General features: G+C 47.8%; 1 protein-coding gene across 1 annotated transcript in view; it reads right to left on the bottom strand.

Moving 5' to 3' along the window:
• Window positions 1–1,339: 1,339 nt before the first annotated feature.
• The window catches only part of LOC137311565 (E3 ubiquitin/ISG15 ligase TRIM25-like), a 39,388-nt gene continuing 19,712 nt past the window's right edge, over window positions 1,340–21,015 (bottom strand). The window contains exons 4-6 of the mRNA XM_067978696.1: window positions 16,892–16,914; window positions 15,730–15,938; window positions 1,340–6,029 (exon numbers count right to left, since the gene is read on the bottom strand). Of these exons, the coding sequence (XP_067834797.1) occupies window positions 5,500–6,029; window positions 15,730–15,938; window positions 16,892–16,914 (762 nt within the window). The 3' untranslated portion in view covers window positions 1,340–5,499. The remainder of the gene's footprint in view (window positions 6,030–15,729; window positions 15,939–16,891; window positions 16,915–21,015) is intronic.

Consider the following 21,015-nt stretch of genomic DNA (forward strand, 5'->3'; position numbering starts at 1 on the left):
AATGAGCAGAGCTCGAGGTAATTCGATCCTGGACGGCCCGATCTATCAAAATAAAAACTGGGAGAATTGAGAACGCAGCGGGAAACATGAGCTGAGGCCGAGACTCGGGGGCAGAGCGGAATCTGAAATCTGACGGCATTTTTTGTCCTTCACCAGGGAAACAAACACAATCATTTAACTCTGAGCGAGAATCAGATCTGAAACCCCCCCAGCTCTGGGCCCAGTCATTAACGAAAGAAAGAACTTGCATTTATATAGCGCCTTTCACAACCTCAGGATGTCCCAAAGCCATTTTCAACCAATGAAGCACTTTTGGAGTGTGCTCACTGTTTTAATGTTGGAAACGCAGCAGCCAATTTGCGCACAGCAAGATCCCACAAACAGGAATGTGATAAATGATCAGATAATCTGTTTTATCGTGATGTTAGTTGAGGGATAAATATTGCTCCCAGGACACCGGAGAGAACTCAATTGCTCCTCTTCCAATGGTGGCGGTTGGGTCGTGGAGGGTGAGGGTCCCGGGGAGGCAGCAGCCCAGATTATTTCTGTGGGTCCCTCCTGCTCCTCCATGACATACCTAATTGGCCACTTCCCTTTTCCGGGCCTCTTCGATTCCATCGCCCGTGGAGCTGGTCGGAGTGAGCACAGCACAGGCTCCGGCCTAAAATGGTGATCGGGGGCCTATTTACCCCGATTTCCATATTAGCAGGGGCTGATTGCCTGAAACAGGCGGTGATTTGGACACCCGGCGGGAGGCCCCTTTCAAAATGGCACCGGCTCCATCGCCAGGGTTACCGGGGCGGGAGAGGCGACTGACCCCCATTCTCAGACCGGGAGGGGAGTGAGAATCGACCCTCGAGTCTAACTTCACAATCCCCTCTTTTGAATTTGGACTTGGGTGTGGGAACCAGGCCCCACGTTCCCCTCCCCGCATCCCCTCCCCCTCCCCCCCACTCTTGCTGGCAAAAACACACTGTTACTCTTCCCTCTCTCTCTGTCCCATGGTTTGAACAAGTTGATATTACAGCATCTGATGTTTACAACAGCTTCTCACAGACTTTCAAGGCCTTGCATCTGTCTTACCTTTAACCTTCGAGACAATCTGCTGAATGAGACTTTTCCAATGTGGCCAACCTTCCCAGCATGCCGCCTTGAACAGTCAGTTTAACCGTTCCTTTGTTGAATTAATACTTTTAACTAAACTCAGCTCCTTTAGCAGGTAATTAATAACTGGTATTGAAAGTCCAAAATCCTTTAGTCGCCCCTCAAGTGAGTGTGAGATCGAACAACTCACTTTAACCCATTCATTGAATCTGAATTGCACTCACCACAGATCAGGTTAAACATTGTTACAAGAAGTTTAATCACCGTGACATTTACACAAAAGTTCTTTCAAATACGACAAATGAGAAAGAAAAGTGTTAAATCATAACAAGCTGTATAATAACAAAAAGCAGAGACATGATTTTCACCCAAGGATGCTGTCCCACATTATAGATGACCTCCCTCCATTCACGAAGGAATTGGTACTCAGTAAATTAATGGGACTCAAGGCGGATAAATCCCCTGGACCTGATGGCTTACATCCTCGGGTCTTGAGGGAAGTGGCAGTGGGGATTGTGGATGCTTTGGTAATAATTTTCCAAAATTCCCTGGACTCGACAAAGGTCCCAGCAGATTGGAAAACTGCTAATGTCACACCCTTATTTAAAAAGGGTAGTAGGCAGAAGGCTGGAAATTATAGACCAGTTAGCCTAACATCTGTGGTGGGTAAAATTTTGGAGTCGATTGTTAAGGAGACAGTAGCTGAACATTTGGATAAACATAATTTAATCGGACAAAGTCAGCATGGCTTTACGAAGGGGAAGTCATGTCTGACAAATTTGCTTGAGTTCTTTGAGGACATAACGTACAGGGTGGATAAAGGGGAACCAGTGGACGGAGTGTATTTAGACTTCTAGAAGGCATTCGACAAGGTGCCACATAAAAGATTATTGCTCAAGATAAAGAATCACTGGATTGGGGGTAATATTCTGGCATGGGTGGAGGATTGGTTATCTAACAGGAAGCAGAGAGTTGGGATAAATGGTTAATTCTCGGACTGGCAACCAGTAGCCAGTGGTGTTCCGCAGGGGTCGGTGCTGGGTCCCCAACTCTTTACAATCTATATTAATGATTTGGAGGAGGGGACTGAGTGTAACATATCAAAGTTTGCAGATGATACAAAGATGGGAGGGAAAGTAGAGAGTGAGGAGGACGTAAAAAACCTACAAGGGGATATAGACAGGCTGGGTGAGTGGGTGGAGATTTGGCAGATGCAATACAATATTGGAAAATGTGAGGTTATGCACTTTGGCAGGAAAAATCAGAGAGCAAGTTATTATCTTAATGGCGAGAAACTGGAAAGTACTGCAGTACAAAGGGATCTGGGGGTCCTCGTGCAAGAAAATCAAAAAGTTAGTATGCAGGTGCAGCAGGTGATCAAGAAGGCCAACGGAATGTTGGCTTTTATTGCTAGGGGGATAGAATATAAAAACAGGGAGGTATTGCTGCAGTGAAATAAGGTATTGGTGAGACCGCACCTGGAATACTGCATACAGTTTTGGTGTCCATACTTAAGAAAAGACATACTTGCTCTCGAGGCAGTACAAAGAAGGTCCACTCGGTTAATCCCGGGGATGAGGGGTTGGACATATGAGGAGAGGTTGAGTAGATTGGGACTCTACTCATTGGAGTTCAGAAAAATGAGAGGCGATCTTATTGAAACATATAAGATTGTGAAGGGGCTTGATCGGGTGGATGCGGTAAGGATGTTCCCAAGGATGGGTGAAACTAGAACTAGCGGGCATAATCTTAGAATAAGGGGCTGCTCTTTCAAAACTGAGATGAGAAACTTCTTCACTCAGAGGGTAGTAGGTCTGTGGAATTTGCTGCCCCAGGAAGCTACATCATTAAATAAATTTAAAACAAAAATAGACAGTTTCCTAGAAGTAAAGGGAATTAGGGGTTACGGGGAGCGGGCAGGAGATTGGACATGAATTTAGATTTGAGGTTGGGATCAGATCAGCCATGATTTTATTGAATGGCGGAGCAGGCTCGAGGGGCCGATTGGCCGACTCCTGCTCCTATTTCTTATGTTCTTATGGTTCCCCAGGGTAGAGGTCCCCTTTTCAATGTCAGCATTATGTTGTTTCGAATGCACTGTCAGTCTATCAATATTAGGGGTTTTAAACTACAGAAGTAATCGAAGAAAGTGGTTTCCCTCATTACTTCTCAGTCTTAATCTTCAACACCCTCCCCCCCCCTCCTTTGTGGGATCCTGGGGCCTTATCTGAGGTCCTCATCCTGTGAGCATCACAGACCGATCTCCAGCCGTTTGCTCTTCTAATCTAAGTTTCATTTGGTTAATATCACACACCATGATACAGAAAAAGAAAATCATAATACATTGTACAGAAAACTACAGAAACTCGGCTCCCCCCAAATACTACCATATTATCAAGTAATCTTGGACTTAAAAGATCCTCCAGCTCTCCTTTTTACCATTATCCATCTTGTGGATAATTCTGGCTCAGTATTATTTCTCCCCGGCCCTCAGTTGTCCCAATTTCATCGTTAACTCAAAAGGAACCCAACCCTGAATTTTGGAAATCCAAATTCTATGTCCGTCTTTACTTTAATTTCAATCCCTCTGATAGGTACCAGTGTGTTTAACACGATCCTGATTGTTTCATTAACTAGTCGGTTTCTCTATGGAGCATGTGTCAGTGCCTTGATTACCAAGTGTAAATCAGTGGTGATCCAGTATCTGTCCTCACTCTCCTGAGCACATTAACCATTTCATGTAGTGGTGATGTCAACGTGACTGAGCATGTCTGAGACCCGTCCTTCAGGGCATCTCCATCATGCATTCCACAGACTGGTTGCCTCACGTGCAAAATATCACATTTACACACACAGCAGTTTCCCAAAATCACACCGAACGTGACATCAAATACAAGCCATTCCTGTGCTTTCAGGCTATCTGATCAACAGACTGGGGGGTGTCTGGAGGTCTTTGCTTATCTCCCCCTGCATGGTCCCGATGTCTCGGGTAGAGCCCAGGTTATAAAATATTCTTCTCACTGTTCAGTATAAGCAAGGACACAACCATCTCCAAGAGAAAGCTATCAATTAACGATTGTTAACTCCCCTTTCCTGACTTTCACTGGATTGTGTATTGATTCCTGATTGATGCCCTTTGTGGGTTGTTCCCAGGTGATCTTTGTTTCTCATCAGTCACTCACACATCGTTTTCCTGACCCTTTGGTTTTGGTGATCACAAAATGTCCCATTATCACCCATGACCACCTGGGAGGCTGATTGTAGACCCCAATTGGTGGGGCAATTTTCCTGTTGAAATCTCACACACTCAGTCACCTCCTCGTGTCTAATTAAGTTAAGCATCCCATAATATTCCCATTTCATGTTGGTTGTGAGCCCTGGAGGAACCTTACTGTCCAATAAACTAAAAATCACCACCCCATAAAACATAAATTAAAAGTTCCCAGTCTGGTCCAATGAATCAATACATTTACTTAGTTTCGGACAGATGTGTTACCCCCCCGGGCAGTCCCAGAAGCTCTCAGCGATGCCCAGGAGACCCCGGGGGTGAAATTAGTCTCTGGTGTTCGTGCAACACGGGCGATAGTGAATGGACAGCCCATTTTACACCCGCACCATTTTCTTTCCCGCTGAAATCAGTGTAACTCGGGCTGTCGATTCACCATCACTGTTTGGAGCGACCGTCAAAGAACAATTTCAAACCCCAGCCTCAGATTTTCACAGCAGCACTTTAAAGGGACCGTGCCCTGTCACTACCATTCACTACTGAGATTAATACAGTCGTGCCCTGTCACTACAGTTCACTACTGAGATTAATACAGTCGTGCCCTGTCACTACCATTCACTACTGAGATTAATACAGTCGTGCCCTGTCACTACCATTCACAACCGAGATTAATACAGTCGTGCCCTGTCACTACCATTCACGACTGAGATTAATGCAGTCGTGCCCTGTCACTACCATTCCACTACTGTGATTAAAGCAGTTGTGCCCTATCACTACGATTCACTACTGTGATTAATGCAGTCGTGCCCTGTCACTACTATAATTCACTACTGTGATTAGTGCAGTCGTGCCTGCCGTTATTCTGATTCACTACTGTGATTAATACCACGACAATTCTGCAACTAAAGTGGTAAAATTCTACAACTGAAGGAGACAATTAATTGGAACGCTACAAATTACAAGCAAACTCAACCAAAAGCAGCTATTTTTAACTTTCGTGACAGACCCGAACAAAGAAAATCACAAAGACCCCGGATCCTTAAAAGGGCAGTCCTGGAAGTGACATCATCAGAGGGGCACTCCTGGAAATGACATCATTAGAGGGGCAGACCTGGAAGTGACAGCAGTCCTGAAGAGGAAGTGACATCACTGAGTCTGAACTATCAGGATTAATTTAACAGTTTTAGGGATGTTTTTTTCCAACAATAAAATGCCGGAAACACGGGTTCAGTGAATGTGGTTTGAAATGTGTGTAAATGTGTCAGTGAGTCAGTGACCCGGTGAAATGACACAGTCCCGGCCTCGTAATCCAACTGAACTCGGATCCGGCTCTTAGACGGGATCAGTGGGAGGCGAGTGAAGTGGGAATTGTGACCGGTTCGGAGAGAAACACCAAACAAACCATAACATAAACACCAGGATTTACTGCTGTTCCCGAGACCAGACTCTCCCCCCTCTCTCTCTGCGCTCCCACACACAATCCCTATTCTGCAGAGATTCCCATCAGTCTCCACATCCCAGGAATGGGATCCTGAGGAGAAACTCTGGGAGCAGAGGACTTGGGGATCGTCTTTAAACCTCTCTGGGTGAGGTGGGTAGGGCTGTTTCTGTTTAGTCTGTGTTACTGATCTCAGATCATCCGACAGAACCAAGTTCCAGTTTGCTGTCTTTGGATCCAGGCTCATCGCTGACCTTTGCCCTAGAGAGGAGAGACGAGATTGGTCAGACAGGGTTATTCCACTCCCATCAATGATTGACAGCTGCAGGGTGGGAGTGTCAGTATTTCCCAGACACTGTCAGCCCCATATTACCTCTTAGACTGTGTTCATCCCCTGTTAAATAAATGGCCTTTGATCAGAATCCCTGTTAAATAGCAGTGTGTGGGTCCCAGTGCTGTACACTCAGTGCAAACACTGCAGTGGAGACACACAGTAGCAGTCAGTTTAATCACACAAGCCCCTGGCACTGTGCACACGTTCTCCCAGACACAATGGAGGGGATTCATCGGCACACAACACATCCCACAGCCTCACAGTTACAGCCCCACAATCTCAGCACTGGCTGTACTGGGAACACACAGCTCACAGGAGTGTGTCCTGGGCTCTCTCCCTCCTGTGACTGTCCCATCCTGAATACAGGAGTGTGCCCAGGGGTCTCTCCCTCCTGTTACTGTTCCATCCTGAATACAGGAGTGTGCCCTGGACTCTCTCCCTCCTGTTACTGTTCCATCCTGAATACAGGAGTGTGCCCAGGGCTCTCCCTCTCCTGTTACTGTCCCATCCTGAATACAGGAGTGTGTCCTGGGCTCTCTCCCTCCTGTTACTAGTGTAGATGAAAACATAAAATTACAAAGCGATATTGATAGATTAGGTGAATGGGCAAAACTGTTGCAAATGGAATTCAATGCAGACAAATGTGAGGTCATCCACTTTGGATCAAAAAAGGATAGAACAGGGTACTTTCTAAATGGTAAAACGTTAAAAACAGTGGATGTCCAAAGGGACTTCGGGGTTCAGGTACATAGATCATTGAAGTGTCCTGAACAGGTGCAGAAAATAATTAAGAAGGCTAATGGAATGCTGGCCTTTATATCTAGAGGACGAGAGTACAAGGGGGCAGAAGTTATGCTGCAGCTATACAAAACCCTGGTTAGACCGCACCTGGAGTACTGTGAGCAGTTCTGGGCACCGCACCTTCGGAAGGACATATTGGCCTTGGAGGGAGTGCAGCGTGGGTTTACTAGAATGATACCCGGACTGCAAGGTTTAAGTTACGAGGAGAGATTACACAAATTGGGGTTGTATTCTCTGGAGTTTCGAAGGTTAAGAGGTGATCTGATCGAAGTTTATAAGATATTAAGGGGAACAGATAGGGTGGATAGAGAGAAACTATTTCCACTGGTTGGGGATTCCAGGAGTCGGGGGCACAGTCTAAAAATTAGAGCCAGACTTTTCAGGAGCGAGATTAGAAAACATCTCTACACACAAAGGGTGGTTGAAGTTTGGAACTCTCTTCCGCAAACGGCAATTGATACCAGCTCAATTGCTAAATTTAAATCTGAGATAGATAGCTTTTTGGCAACCAAAGGTATTAAGGGATATGGGCCAAAGGCAGGTATATGGAGTTAGATCACAGACCACACATGATCTTATCAAATGGCGGAGCAGACACGAGGGGCTGAATGGCCCACTCGTGTTCCTATGTACCGTTCCATCCTGCTCACAGCTCTGATTAAAGTCTCCATTAGTTTCCACACAGCAGTGAGAATTCAGTGGTGAATTGAGATGAATCTGATGTTCCTTCTGTGCATTAAACTGTTGCTCCCTGTTCACTCTGAATTCACCAACACTCCCTCTGGCCCCGGGTCTCAGACTCGGACCAGTTCCGAGCTGCGAGGAGGGAACAAGTGCAGGAACTCGACCCTCGAATCCCTCGCACTAAACCCTGACTGAAGAAACATCACCGAGAAAAAAAAGGTTAAATAGAAACATAAAGGGTTAAACAGAAATTATGAACAGTGTGATCCCCTGTGATATAAACACACCTTGGAATATTCCCACTCTCCCCCTGATCCCTGTCGACTGCTCGATGACAATCCCTGGGACAGGGGCTGCCCCTGTTGAACTGATTCAACCCCCTCCCCGGAGCACAGATACTGACAGCCCTGTGAGGGACAGTGTCCCTTTAAGAGACACTCTGATTGACAGTGTGTAACCCCGCCCCTACCTGACCCATGGCGGGTGAAGCTTTGGCCCATTACAGTGAGGAATGTTTAAAGCAGGTGTCACTGGCGACTGAGGATTAATCTCAGGCTCCTGATCCACACACACAGGGACCTGAGATTAAAGTTCGGGGATATTCCCAGCTGTCTGAACACAACTAACCCGACCTGCTAACTGGCCATAACTTTCCAAACATCCGTAGATACGGGGGGTGGTGCCAGAGGACTGGAGAATCACAAATGTTACACCCTTGTTCAAAAGAGGGTGTAAGGATAAACCCAGCAACTATAGGCCAGTCAGTTTAACCTCAGTGGTGGGGAAACTTTTAGAACCGATAATCCGGGACAGAATTAACAGTCACTTGGTCAAGTGTGAATTGAATAGGGAAAGCCAGCACGGAATTGTCAAAGGCAAATCGTGTTTAACTAACCTGATAGAGCTTTTTGATGAGGTAACAGAGAGGGTAGATGAGGGTAATGCAGTTGATGTGATGTATATGGACTTCTAAAAGGCGTTTGATAAAGTGCCGCACGGTAGGCTTATCATCAAGATTGCGGCCCATGGAATAAAGGGGGCAGTGGAAACATGGATACAGAATTGGCGAAGTGACAGGAAACAGAGAGTAGTGGTGAACGGTTGTTTTTCGGACTGGAGGGAGGTGTGCAGTGGTGTTCCCCAGGGGTTGGTGCTGGGACCACTGCTTTTCTTGATAAATCTTCTTCTTTGGCAGTCCCTCAGGGTCGAGGATGACTTGCTTCCACTCCGGGAGGGTGGGTTCTGCGGTGGCTGAATAGTCCAATCCTGGAGCCGCAGACTCTGCCACAGGTGGGGCAGGTAGTGTTTGATAAGGTGGGTGGGTGAGACGCTCTGGATTCTGTGCGCTCTTTTTGCTGCTTACGCTTGGCCTCCGCGTGCTCCACTCGGTAACGCTCGAGGTAATTGGCGCCTTCGTGGATGCTTCTTCTCCAGTTTGGGCGATTTGGGGCAAGCGATTCCCACGTGTCAGTGGGGATGTTGCATTTTTTTAGGGAGGCTTTGAGAGTGTCCGTCTCGCGTTTCCTCTGCCCTCCCAGTGATCGCCTGCCATCAAGGAGCTCGGAGTAGAGCACTTGTTTAGGGAATCTTGTGTCGGGCATGCAGACAATGTGGCCCGCCCATCGCAGCTGGTTGAGCGTGACCAGTGCCTCGATACTGGGGATATTAGCCTGGGAGAGAACGCTCACGTTGGTGCGTCTATCCCGCCAGTGGATTTGCAGGATTTTGCAGAGGCAACGTTGGTGATATCTCTCCAGTGATTTGAGGTGTCTGCTGTACATTGTCCATGTTTCTGATGTGTACAGGAGGGCGGAGACCACGGCTGCTCTGTAGACCATGAGCTTGGTGCTGGATTTGAGGTCTCGGTCTTCGAACACTCTGTTCCTCAGGCGTCACTGGCGCATTGGAGTCGATGTTGAATTTCATCGTCGATGTCTGCTCGCACCGAGAGGAGGCTCCCGAGGTATGGGAAATGATCCACGCTGTCCAGAGGCTCACCGAGGATCTTGATGGTTGGGGGGCAGTGTTGTGTGGCAGGAGTGGGCTGGGAGAGGACCTTTGTTTTCCGGATGTTTAGCCTGAGGCCCATTCTCTCATACACCTCGGTGAATGCGTCGACGATGGTTTGTAGCTCGGCCTCTGAGTGTGCGCACACGCTGGCATCGTCTGCGTACTGCAGCTCGATGACAGAGGTTGGGATGGTCTTGGTTCTGGCCTGGAGGCGTCGAAGGTTGAACAGTTTCCCACTTGTCCTGTAGGTTAGCTCCACTCCGGCGGGGGGCTTCATGGTGATAGGGTGGAGTGTTGCAGCGAGGAAGATGGAGAAGAGCGTTGGTGCGATGACGCAGCCCTGCTTGACCCCAGTTTGCACTCGTATTGGGTCTGTGGTGGATCCGTTGGTGAGGATCACGGCTCGCATGTCATCGTGGAGCAGGTGGAGAATGGTGACGAATTTCTGGGGGTAGCCGAATTTGAGGAGGATGCTCCACAATTCCTCACGGTTGACAGAGTCGAAGGCCTTTGCGAGATCGAAGAAGGCCATGTACAGAGGTTGATGCTGCTCCCTGCACTTTTCCTGGATTTGTCCCGTGCTAAAGATCATGTCCATTGTGCCTCTTGACAGGCGGAAGCCGCATTGAGACTCAGGGAGGAGCTCTTCGGCCACTGGAAGGAGGCGGTTGAGGAGGATTCTCGCGATGACCTTTCCCGTGGTGGACATTAGGGAAATCCCTCTGTAATTTCCACAGTTGGACCTATCTCCTTTCTTGAAGATGATCACAATTACGGCGTCTCTGAGATCTCCCGGCATGCTCTCTTCCTTCCAGACAAGGGTGATAAGGTCGTGTATTCGTGTCAAGAGTGCCTCTCCGCCGTGTTTTCGTACTTCAGCGGGGATTCCATCTGCACCGGGGACATTGTTGTTTTTCAGCTGTCGAATGGCTTTTTTGACCTCACGGCGGGCTGGGGTTGTGCTGAGATGGCGGCGGGCTGGGGTTGTGCTGAGATGGCGGCGGGCTGGGGTTGTGCTGAGATGGCGGCGGGCTGGGGTTGTGCTGAGATGGCGGCGGGCTGGGGTTGTGCTGAGATGGCGGCGGGCTGGGGTTGTGCTGAGATGGCGGCGGGCTGGGGTTGTGCTGAGATGGCGGCGGGCTGGGGTTGTGCTGAGATGGCGGCGGGCTGGGGTTGTGCTGAGATGGCGGCGGGCTGGGGTTGTGCTGAGATGGCGGCGGGCTGGGGTTGAGCTGAGATGGCGGCGGGCTGGGGTTGTGCTGAGATGGCGGCGGGCTGGGGTTGTGCTGAGATGGCGGCGGGCTGGGGTTGTGCTGAGATGGCGGCGGGCTGGGGTTGTGCTGAGATGGCGGCGGGCTGGGGTTGTGCTGAGATGGTGGCGGGCTGGGGTTGTGCTGAGATGGTGGCGGGTCGCGTGTTGCGGGACGGTGTCGAGGGTACTTGCCTCGAGGACTGGGTCTTGGTTGAGGAGGTCCTCGAAGTGCTCTCTCCAGCGGGCGTTGACTGCCTCTCTGTCTTTGATGAGCGCCTCTCCATGTTTGGCTCTCAGTGGGGTAGGTCCCTGGGTACTCGGACCGTAGATGGCTTTAATTGCGCTGAAGAAGCCGCGCACGTCGTGGTTGTCGGCGAGTTGCTGAGTCTCCTGCGCTCTTTCCACCCACCATCTGTTCTTTAGGTCACGGGTTCTTTGTTGCACCTCGGCCTTCAGTTGCCTGGAGGCTTGTTTCCTCTCACTCGAGTTTTGGTGGAGCTGCTAATTCAGGAACGCCTTGCATTTACGGTCTAAGAGATCCTGGATCTCCTGATCGTTCTCGTCGAACCAGTCTTGGTGTTTCCTGGTCGAGAGACCGAGCGTCTCCTCGCAGGTGCTGACTATGGTGGCTTTTAGGGCGGACCAGACGCTGTGGGCACTCTGCGACTCTGGATCATTGGTCGTCACCAGATTGGTTGTCAGGCGACGGCTGAGTCGGTCTTTCTTCTCAGGGTCTTTGAGTCCAGCGACATTAAGTCTCCTGCGGCAGCTGGTTGAGCGTGACCAGTGCCTCGATACTGGGGATATTAGCCTGGGAGAGAACGCTCACGTTGGTGCGTCTATCCCGCCAGTGGATTTGCAGGTTTGGGGCTCGGTTGATGGAGATGGTAGAGTGGATTAGTCGGTGGTCAGTCCAGCAGTCGTCGGCTCCAGGCATGGCGCGGGTGATGCGGACATCTTTGCGGTCCCTCGCTCGGACGATGATGTGGTCTATTAGGTGCCAGTGCTTAGAGCTACTTTCCTTGATATATATTCATGACTTGGGTGTCGAGGGGACAATTTCAAAATTTGCAGATGACACAAAACTTGGAAGGGTAGTAAACAGTGAGGAGGATAGTGATAGACTTCAAGAGGTATAGACAGGCCGGTGGCCTGGGCGGACACGTGGCATGAAACTTAACGCAGAAAAATGCAAAGTGATACATTTTAGTAGGAAGAATGAGGAGAGGCAATATCAACTAGTGGGCACAACTCTAAAAGGGGTGCAGGAACAGGGATGAGGGACTTTAGTTACGTGGATAGGCCAGAGAAGCTGGGGTTGTTCTCCTTGGAACAGAGATGGTTGCGAGGAGATTTGATAGAGGTATTCAAAATCATGAAGGGTCCAGACAGAGTAAATAGAGAGAAACTGTTCCCATTGGCGGAAGGGTCAAGAATGAGAGGACAAAGATTTAAGGTGATTGGCAAAAGAACCAAAGGTGATATGAGGAAAAACTTTTTTACACAGCGAGTGGTTAGGATCTGGAATGCACGGCCCGAGGAGGTGGTGGAGGCAGATTCAATCATGGTCTTCAAAAGGGAACTGGATAACTACTTGAAAGGAAAAAATCTGCAGTGATACAGGGAAAGGGCGGGGGAACGGGACTAGCTGGATTGCTTTTGCATCGAGCCGGCGTGAACTCGATGGGCCGAATGGCCTCCTTCCGTGCTGTAACCTTTCGATGATTCTACACTGGCAGTCCCCTATAGAATCATAGAAACTTACAGCACAGAAGGAGGCCATTCAGCCCATCGTGCCTGTGCTGGCTCTTTGAAAGAGCTATCCAATTAGACCCACTTCCCCGCTCTTTCCACATAGCCCTGCAAATTTTTCCATTTCAAGTATTTATCTGATTCCCTTTTGAAAGTTATTGTTGAATCTGCTTCCACCGCCCTTTCAGGCAGCGCATTCCAGATCAGAACAACTCGCTGTGAAAGAAATTCTCCAAATCTCCCCTCTGGTTCTTTTGCTGTTTACCTTAAATCTGTGTCCTCTGGTTACAGACCCTCCTGCCATTGGAAACAGTTTCTCCCTCTCCATTCTATGAAAATCACTCAAAATTTTGAACTCCTCTATTAAATCTGCCCTTAACCTTCTCTGTACTCAGGATCAATGAGCAGATAATGGAGAGCAAGTTGGCAACAAAACAGAAAACAGAGAGTTGGGATTAAGGGTAGTTACTCAGACTGGCAAAAGGTGGCAAGTGGTGTTCCCCAGGGATCGGTGCTGGGACCACTGTTGTTCACAATTTACATTCATGATTTGTATTCGGGAATTGGAAGTACAATTTCAAAATTTGCAGACGACACCAAATTGGGGGGTGCAGTTAATACAAAGGAAGAATGTGACAAAATACAAGGGGACATTAATAAACTTACAGAGTTGGCTGTAATTGGCAAATGAATTGCAATATAGATAAGTGTGAGGTGGTGCATTTTGGTAGGAAGAATAAAGAGGCCACAAACTGCTTGTTCAATAAGAGTCCAAATGGGGTAGAGGAGCAAAGGGATCTGGGGGTACAGACACACAAATCACTAAAAGCAGCGACACAGGTTAATAAGGCCATAAAAAGGCAAATCAAGCACTGGGTTCATTTCTAGATGGGTAGAATTGAAAAGCAAAGAAGTTATGTTAAACTTATATAGAATCTTGTTTAGACCACACTTGGAGTATTGTGAACAGTTCTGGTCTCCATATTATAAATAGTATATAGAGGCATTGGAGAGGGTGCAAAAAAAGATTCACAAGGATGATATCAGAACTGAGAGGATAAACTTATCAGGAAAGGCTGAACAGGCTGGGACTCTTTACTGTAGAAAAGAGAAGGCTGAGGGGTGACCTGATCGAGGTTTAAGATAATGAAAGGGTTTGATAGGGTAGACGTAGAGAAAATGTTTCCACTTGTGGGGGAGTCCAAAACTAGAGGTCATAAGTACAAAATAGTCGCTAATAAATCCAATAGGGAATTCAGGAGAAACCTCTTTACCCAGAGAGTGGTGAGAATGTGGAACTCACTATCACAAGGAGCAGTTCAGGCAAATGGCACAGATGTATTTAAGAAGAAGCTCGATAAACACATGATGGAGAAAGGAATAGAAGGGTATCCTGATAGGGTGAGATGAAGTAGGGAGAGGGGAGGCCCGTGTGGAGCATAAACTCCGGCATGGACCAGTTGGGCCGAATGGCCTGTTTCTGTGCTGTAGACTTGATGTAACTCGATGTAAAGAGAACAATCCCAGTTTCTCTAATCTCTCCACATAACTGAGGTCCCTCATCCCTGTACCATTCTAGTACATCTCCTCTGCACCCTCTCCAAGGCCTCGACATCAATAGAATTACATGGAATGTACAGCACAGAATCAGGCCATTCGGCCCATCTGGTCCATGCTGGTGTTATGCTCCACACGAGCCTCTTCCCTCCGACTTGATTTAACCCTTTCAGTGTATCCTTCTATTCCTTTCCCCCTCATGTGTTTATCGAGCTTCCCCTTAAATGTATCTGTGTGTTCGCCTCAACTATTCCATGTGGGAGCGAGTTCCACATTCTCACCACTCTCACAGTAAAGAAGATTCTCCTGAGTTCCCTATTGGATTTATTAGTGACTATCTTATATTTATGACCCTAGTTTTGGTCTCCGCACAAGTGTAAACATCTTCCTTACGTCTACCCTATCAAACCCTTTCATAATCTGAAAGACTTCTATCAGGTCACCCCTCAGCCTTCTCTTTTCGAGAGAAAAGAGCCCAAGCCTGTTCAGCCTTTCCTGATAGGTATAATCTCGCAGTTCTGGTATCACCCTTGTGAATCTTTTTTGCACATTATCCAGTGCCTCTGGATCCTTCTTATAATATGGAGACCAGAACCGTGCACCGTACTCCAAGTGTGGTCTATCCAAGGTATATGGAGACCAGAACAGTGCACAGTACAGAATCATAGAAAAGTTATGGCACAGGAGGAGGCCATTCGGCTCATCGTGTCCACGCCGACCGAAAATGAGCCACCCAGCATAATCCCACTTTCCAGCACTTGGCCCGTAGACTTGTAGTTACGACACTTCAGGTGCACATCCTGGTACTTTTTAAATGAGTTGAGGGTTTCTGCCTCTACCACCCTCTCAGGCAGTGAGTTCCAGACCCCCATCGCCATTGGATGAAATTGTTTTCCTCAGCTCCCGTCGAATCCTTCCGCCAATCAGTTTAATCTATGTCCCCTGGTTACTGACCTCTCTGCGAAGGGAAACAGGTCCTTCCCATCCACTCTATCAAGCCTTCTCATAATTTTGTACACCTCAGCCTCCTCTGTTCCAAAGAGAACAACCCCAGCCTGTCCAATCTTTCCCTTGAGCGAAAATTCTCCAGTCCTGGCAACATCCTTGTAAATCTCCTCTGTACTCTCTCCAGTGCAATTACATCCTTCCTGTGATGTGGTGACCAGAACTGTGCACAGTGCTCCAAGTGTGGTCTAACCAAGGTATATGGAGACCAGAACTGTGCACAGTGCTCCAAGTGTGGTCTAACCAAGGTATATGGAGACCAGAACTGTGCACAGTGCTCCAAGTGTGGTCTAACCAAGGTATATGGAGACCAGAACTGTGCACAGTGCTCCAAGTGAGGTCTAACCAAGGTTTGATACAAGTTTAACATAACTTCCCCGCTTCTCCATTCAGATGTCCTCAGTACACACCACCTTCCTCCTCTTTCAGTCCAATCAGTATATTGATCGTAATCGCCTTGGAAATCTTATTTTAATGATTCAATAACAGTTTCTTCATGTCTCAGACAAGCCCAGCCAACGGCAATCATCTCTAACCTGAGGGCTTTAATCTAAGTGCCTCCTCACCTCTTGAAATTCTTAACCTTGACATCTCTCCTAAAGTGTGGTGCCCAGAATTGGAGAAAAGCTGCACGTTTTTCCTTATCATTCCCAATATGTCCGAGTGGTACTTTTCCGATCCATTCAGCCTCTTCTGGATAAGTTGAGATATTTTGGACAGGTTCAGGGTGAGCGCTGGAACATCTGGGTCTGTGACTCTCTGAGTCTCAGTCACTCTGTAATGAAAGAGGAGAGAATGTTTTTATCAGTGGGGACATTTCAGATCAGAAACCCAAAGGGGAACGAGTGATCAGTGCAACAACCTGCACCCCTTCTAATGCTCGTACTGACACCCCACAGCAACCCATCCTGAGAATGGCAGAATCCCGGGATTTGCAGTCTCCCTGCATTCACACTGATCTCCACACGAGCAGTGGGATCCTGGTTTGCTGTCACTTCAGCTCAGTGTGATTTTCAAAGCCGTCTGTGTTCAGTCCAGTTTCTCTGTACTGGAGCCCTTATCTTTCCATTATTAATAATTATTATTATTCCGAGGGTCTCCAGTCTGTGCTCCCCCCTCTCTGCAGGAACACACTCACTACGATCATGTGAAGTGAGGAGAGGAGAAGGAACAGCCTCCCAGGGACCTGGGATCGGTGGGATTCCCTCACAGAGTGTCCAGTCACACTGACATTACTGGGACATTTCAGCACACACTCATTTCTCTGTTAGTGGATAGAATGAGCCAATCACAAGACATTTTACTGTCACTCTGACACTGGGACCTGCCCCTCTCCTCATTTCTCCATGGGCTGGTTGATAGAACAAGCCAATCACACAGCACTTACTGACCCAATGGAATAAAGCTGTCACTGACACACATGGAGCCTTTAGGAAGCCTCGGTTAGATACAGGTCACTGCAGGTTTCTCTCGCTCTCAATTCCTGTCTAACAGGTTCCTGAGAAGCTCGACACACCGATGGAACAGCCCATCTCACTCCCATTTCCCACAGGCTGCCTGAGCCAAGAACCCCTCAAACCACAGTTAAACATCACTCAATATTCGCCCCATTTGAAAGCCCCTGATCTGGGGAGGTTTCCAAGCGGTGATTCTACTTTCACTCTTCTCCCAGATACAGTTGAAGGTTCCCTATGAGCAGCAGGTACTGTATGACTGAGAGGAACTTACCTGGAAAGGAGCTGCTTCGAGTTCTGTGAATAAAAAGAGGAGATCAAATCAGTCAATAGAATCATAGAATCTTACAGCACAGGAGGAGGCCATTCGGCCCATTGTGCCTGTGCCGGCTCTTTGAAAGAGCTGTCCAATTAGTCCCACTCCCCCTGCTCTTTCCCCATAGGCCTGCAAATTTTTCCCCTTCAAGTATTTATCCAATTCCCTTTTGAAAGTTATTTTTGAATCTGCTTCCACCGCCCTTTCAGGCAGCGCATTCCAGATCATAACAACTCATTCTGTAAAAACAATTCTCCTCATGCTGCCTCTGGTGCTTCTACCAATTACCTTAAATCTGTGTCCTCTGGTTACCGACCCTCCTGCCAGTGGTAACAGTTTCTCCTTATTTACTGTATCGAAACCCTTCATGATTTGAACACCTCGATTAAATCTCCCCTTAACCTTCTCTGCTCTAAGGAGAACAATCCCAGTTTCTCCAGTCTCTCCACATAACTGAAGTCCCTCATCCCTGGTCCCATTCCAGTAAATCTCCTCTGCACCCTCTCTAAGGCCTTCACATCCTTCCTAAAGTGCGGTGCCCAGAATTCGACACAATACTCCAGCTGGGACCTAACCATGTGATTTATAAAGGTTTAGAATAACTTCCTTGCTTTTGTGCTCCAAGCCTGTTTATAAAGCCCAGGATCCCGTATTCTTTTTTAACAGCTTGATCAAATTGTCCTGATCACCTTCAAAGATTTCTGTGGATGATCCCCCAGATCTCTCTGTTCCTGCACCCCCTTTAAAATTGGACCATTTAGTTTATATTGCCTCTCCTCATTTTTCCTTCCAAAAGGCATCACTTCACACTTCTCTGTGTTAAATTGCATCTGCCATGTGTCCGCCCATTTCACCAGTCTGTCCATGTCCTCCTGAAGTCTGTTCCTATCCTCCTCACTGTTTACTACATTTCCAAGCTTTGTGTCAGCCACAAACATTGAAATTATGTTCCATATACCCAAGTCCAGGTCATTAATATATATCAAAAAGAGCAGTGGTCCTAATACTGACCCCTGGGGAACACCACTGTAAACTTCCTTCCAATCTGAAAAACAACCGTTCACCACTACTCTCTGCTTTCTGTCCCTAAGCCAATTTTGTATCCACGCTGCCACTGTCCCTTTAATCCCATGGGCATTAATTTTGCTAATAAGTCTTTTATGTGGGCTGCAGAAAAATGCAAAGTGATGCATTTTGGTAGGAAGAACGAGGAGAGGCAATATAAACTAGAGGGCACAACTCTAAAGGGTTACAGGAAGAGAGATCTGGGGGTTTATGTGCACAAATCATTGAAGGTGGCAGGGCAGGTTGAGAAAGTGGTTTGAAAAAGCATACGGCATCCTGGGCTTTACAAATAGAGGCACAGAGCACAAAAGTATGGAAGTCATGATGACCCTTTATGAAACACTAGTTCGACCACAACTGGAGTATTGTGTCCAGTTCATGGCACCACACTTTAAGAAAGATGTGAAGGCCTTAGAGAGGGTGCAGAAGAGATTTACTAGAATGATTCCAGGGATGAGAGGCTTTAGTTACGTGGATAGACTGGAGAAGCTGGGGTTGTTCTCCTTGGAACAGAGATGGTTGCGAGGAGATTTGATAGAGGTGTTCAAAATCATAAAGGGTCTAGACAGAGTAAATAGAGAGAAACTGTTCCCATTGGCGGAAGGGTCAAGAACCAGAGGACATAGATTTAAGCTGATTGGCAAAAGAACCAAAGGTGACATGAGGAAAAACTTTTTTACACAGCGAGTGGTTCTGATCTGGAATGCACTGCCCGAGGGGGTGGTGGAGGCAGATTCAATCATGGCCTTCAAAAGGGAACTGGATAAGTACTTGAAAGGAAAATATTGCAGGGCTACAGGGAAAGGGTGGGGGAGTGGGACGAGCTGGATTGCTCTTGCATCGAGCTGGCACGGACTCGATGGGCTGAATGGCCTCCTTCCGTGCTGTAACCTTTCTACGAATCGATGATTCTATGATTTATCATATGTCTTCTGAAAGTCCATATACACAACATCAACTGCACAACCCTCATCAGATCTCTCATTATTTTTAAATAATAGAATCATAGCATGATATAGCACAGAAAGAGGCCATTCAGCCCATCGTGTCTGTGCTGGCTCTTGGGTAGAGCTATCAAATTAGCCTGACTCCCCCGCTCTTTCCCCATAGCCCTGTAAATTTTACCCCTCCAAGTATTTATCCAATTCCCTTTTGAAAGTTATTATTGAATCTGCTTCCACCGCCCTTTCAGGCAGCGCATTCCAGATCAGAACAACTCACTGTGTAAAAAGAATTCTCCTCTTCTCACCTGATTCTTTTCCGATCATCTTAAATCTGTGTCCAATGTTTACAGAACTTTATAAGACCATAAGAGATAGGAGCAGGAGTCGGCCATTCGGCGCCTCGAGCCTGCTCCGCCATTTAATGAGATCATGGCTGATCTGATTTTTACCTCAACTCCACTTTCCCGCCCTTTCCCCATATCCTTTGACTCCCTTGCTGATCAAAATTTGTCCAACTCAGCCTTGAATGTATTCAATGACTCAGCCTCCACAGCTTTTTGGGGTAAAGAATTCCAAAGATTCACGACGCTCTGGGAGAAGAAATTCCTCCTCATTTCCGTCTTAAACGGGCGACCCCTTATTCTGAGACCAAGCCCCCTAGTTTTAGATTCCCCCATGAGGGGTAACATCCTCTCAGCATCTACCCTATCGAGTCCCCTCAGAATCTTGTGTGTTTCAATAAGATCTCCTCTCATTCTTCTAAACTCCAATGAGTATAGACCCAACCTGTTCAATCTTTCCTCATAAGACAAACCTTCCATACCTGGAATCAAACTAGTGAACCTTCTCTGAACTGCCTCCAATGCAAATATGTCTTTCCTTAAATAAGGGCACCAGAACTTTATTTTAAAAAAATTTTTTTTTATTCGTTCACGGGATGTGGGCGTCGCTGGCAAGGCCGTCATTTATTGCCCATCCCTAATTGCCCTTGAGAAGGTGGTGGTGAGCCGCCTTCTTGAACCGCTGCAGTCCGTGTGGTGACGGTTCTCCCACAGTGCTGTTAGGAAGGGAGTTCCAGGATTTTGACCCAGCGACAATGAAGGAACGGCGATATATTTCCAAGTCGGGATGGTGTGTGACTTGGAGGGGAACGTGCAGGTGGTGTTGTTCCCATGCGCCTGCTGCCCTTGTCCTTCTAGGCGGTAGAGGTCGCGGGTTTGGGAGGTGCTGTCGAAGAAGCCTTGGCGAGTTGCTGCAGTGCATCCTGTGGATGGTGCACACTGCAGCCACAGTGCGCCGGTGGTGAAGGGAGTGAATGTTTCGGGTGGTGGATGGGGTGCCAATCAAGCGGGCTGCTTTATCTTGGATGGTGTCGAGCTTCTTGAGTGTTGTTGGAGCTGCACTCATCCAGGCAAGTGGAGAGTATTCCATCACACTCCTGACTTGTGCCTTGTAGATGGTGGAAAGGCTTTGGGGAGTCAGGAGGTGAGTCACTCGCCGCAGAATACCCAGCCTCTGACCTGCTCTCGTCGTCATAGTATTTATATGGCTGGTCCAGTTAAGTTTCTGGTCAATGGTGACCCCCAGGATGTTGATGGTGGGGGATTCGGCGATGGTAATGCCGTTGAATGTCATGGGGAGGTGGTTAGACTCTCTCTTATTGGAGATGGTCATTGCCTGGCACTTATCTGGCGCGAATGTTACTTGCCACTTATCAGCCCAAGCCTGGATGTTGTCCAGGTCTTGCTGCATGCGGGCTCGGACTGCTTCATTATCTGAGGGGTTGCGAATGGAACTGAACACTGTGCAGTCATCAGCGAACATCCCCATTTCTGACCTTATGATGGAGGGAAGGTCATTGATGAAGCAGCTGAAGATGGTTGGGCCTAGGACACTGCCCTGAGGAACTCCTGCAGCAATGCCCTGGGGCTGAGATGCTTGGCCTCCAACAACCACTACCATCTTCCTTTGTGCTAGGTATGACTCCAGCCACTGGAGAGTTTTCCCTGATTCCCATTGACTTCAATTTTACTAGGGCTCCTTGGTGCCACACTCGGTCAAATGCTGCCTTGA

The sequence above is a fragment of the Heptranchias perlo genome, unplaced genomic scaffold, assembly GCF_035084215.1.
Source record: "Heptranchias perlo isolate sHepPer1 unplaced genomic scaffold, sHepPer1.hap1 HAP1_SCAFFOLD_359, whole genome shotgun sequence".
Lineage (NCBI taxonomy): Eukaryota > Metazoa > Chordata > Chondrichthyes > Hexanchiformes > Hexanchidae > Heptranchias > Heptranchias perlo.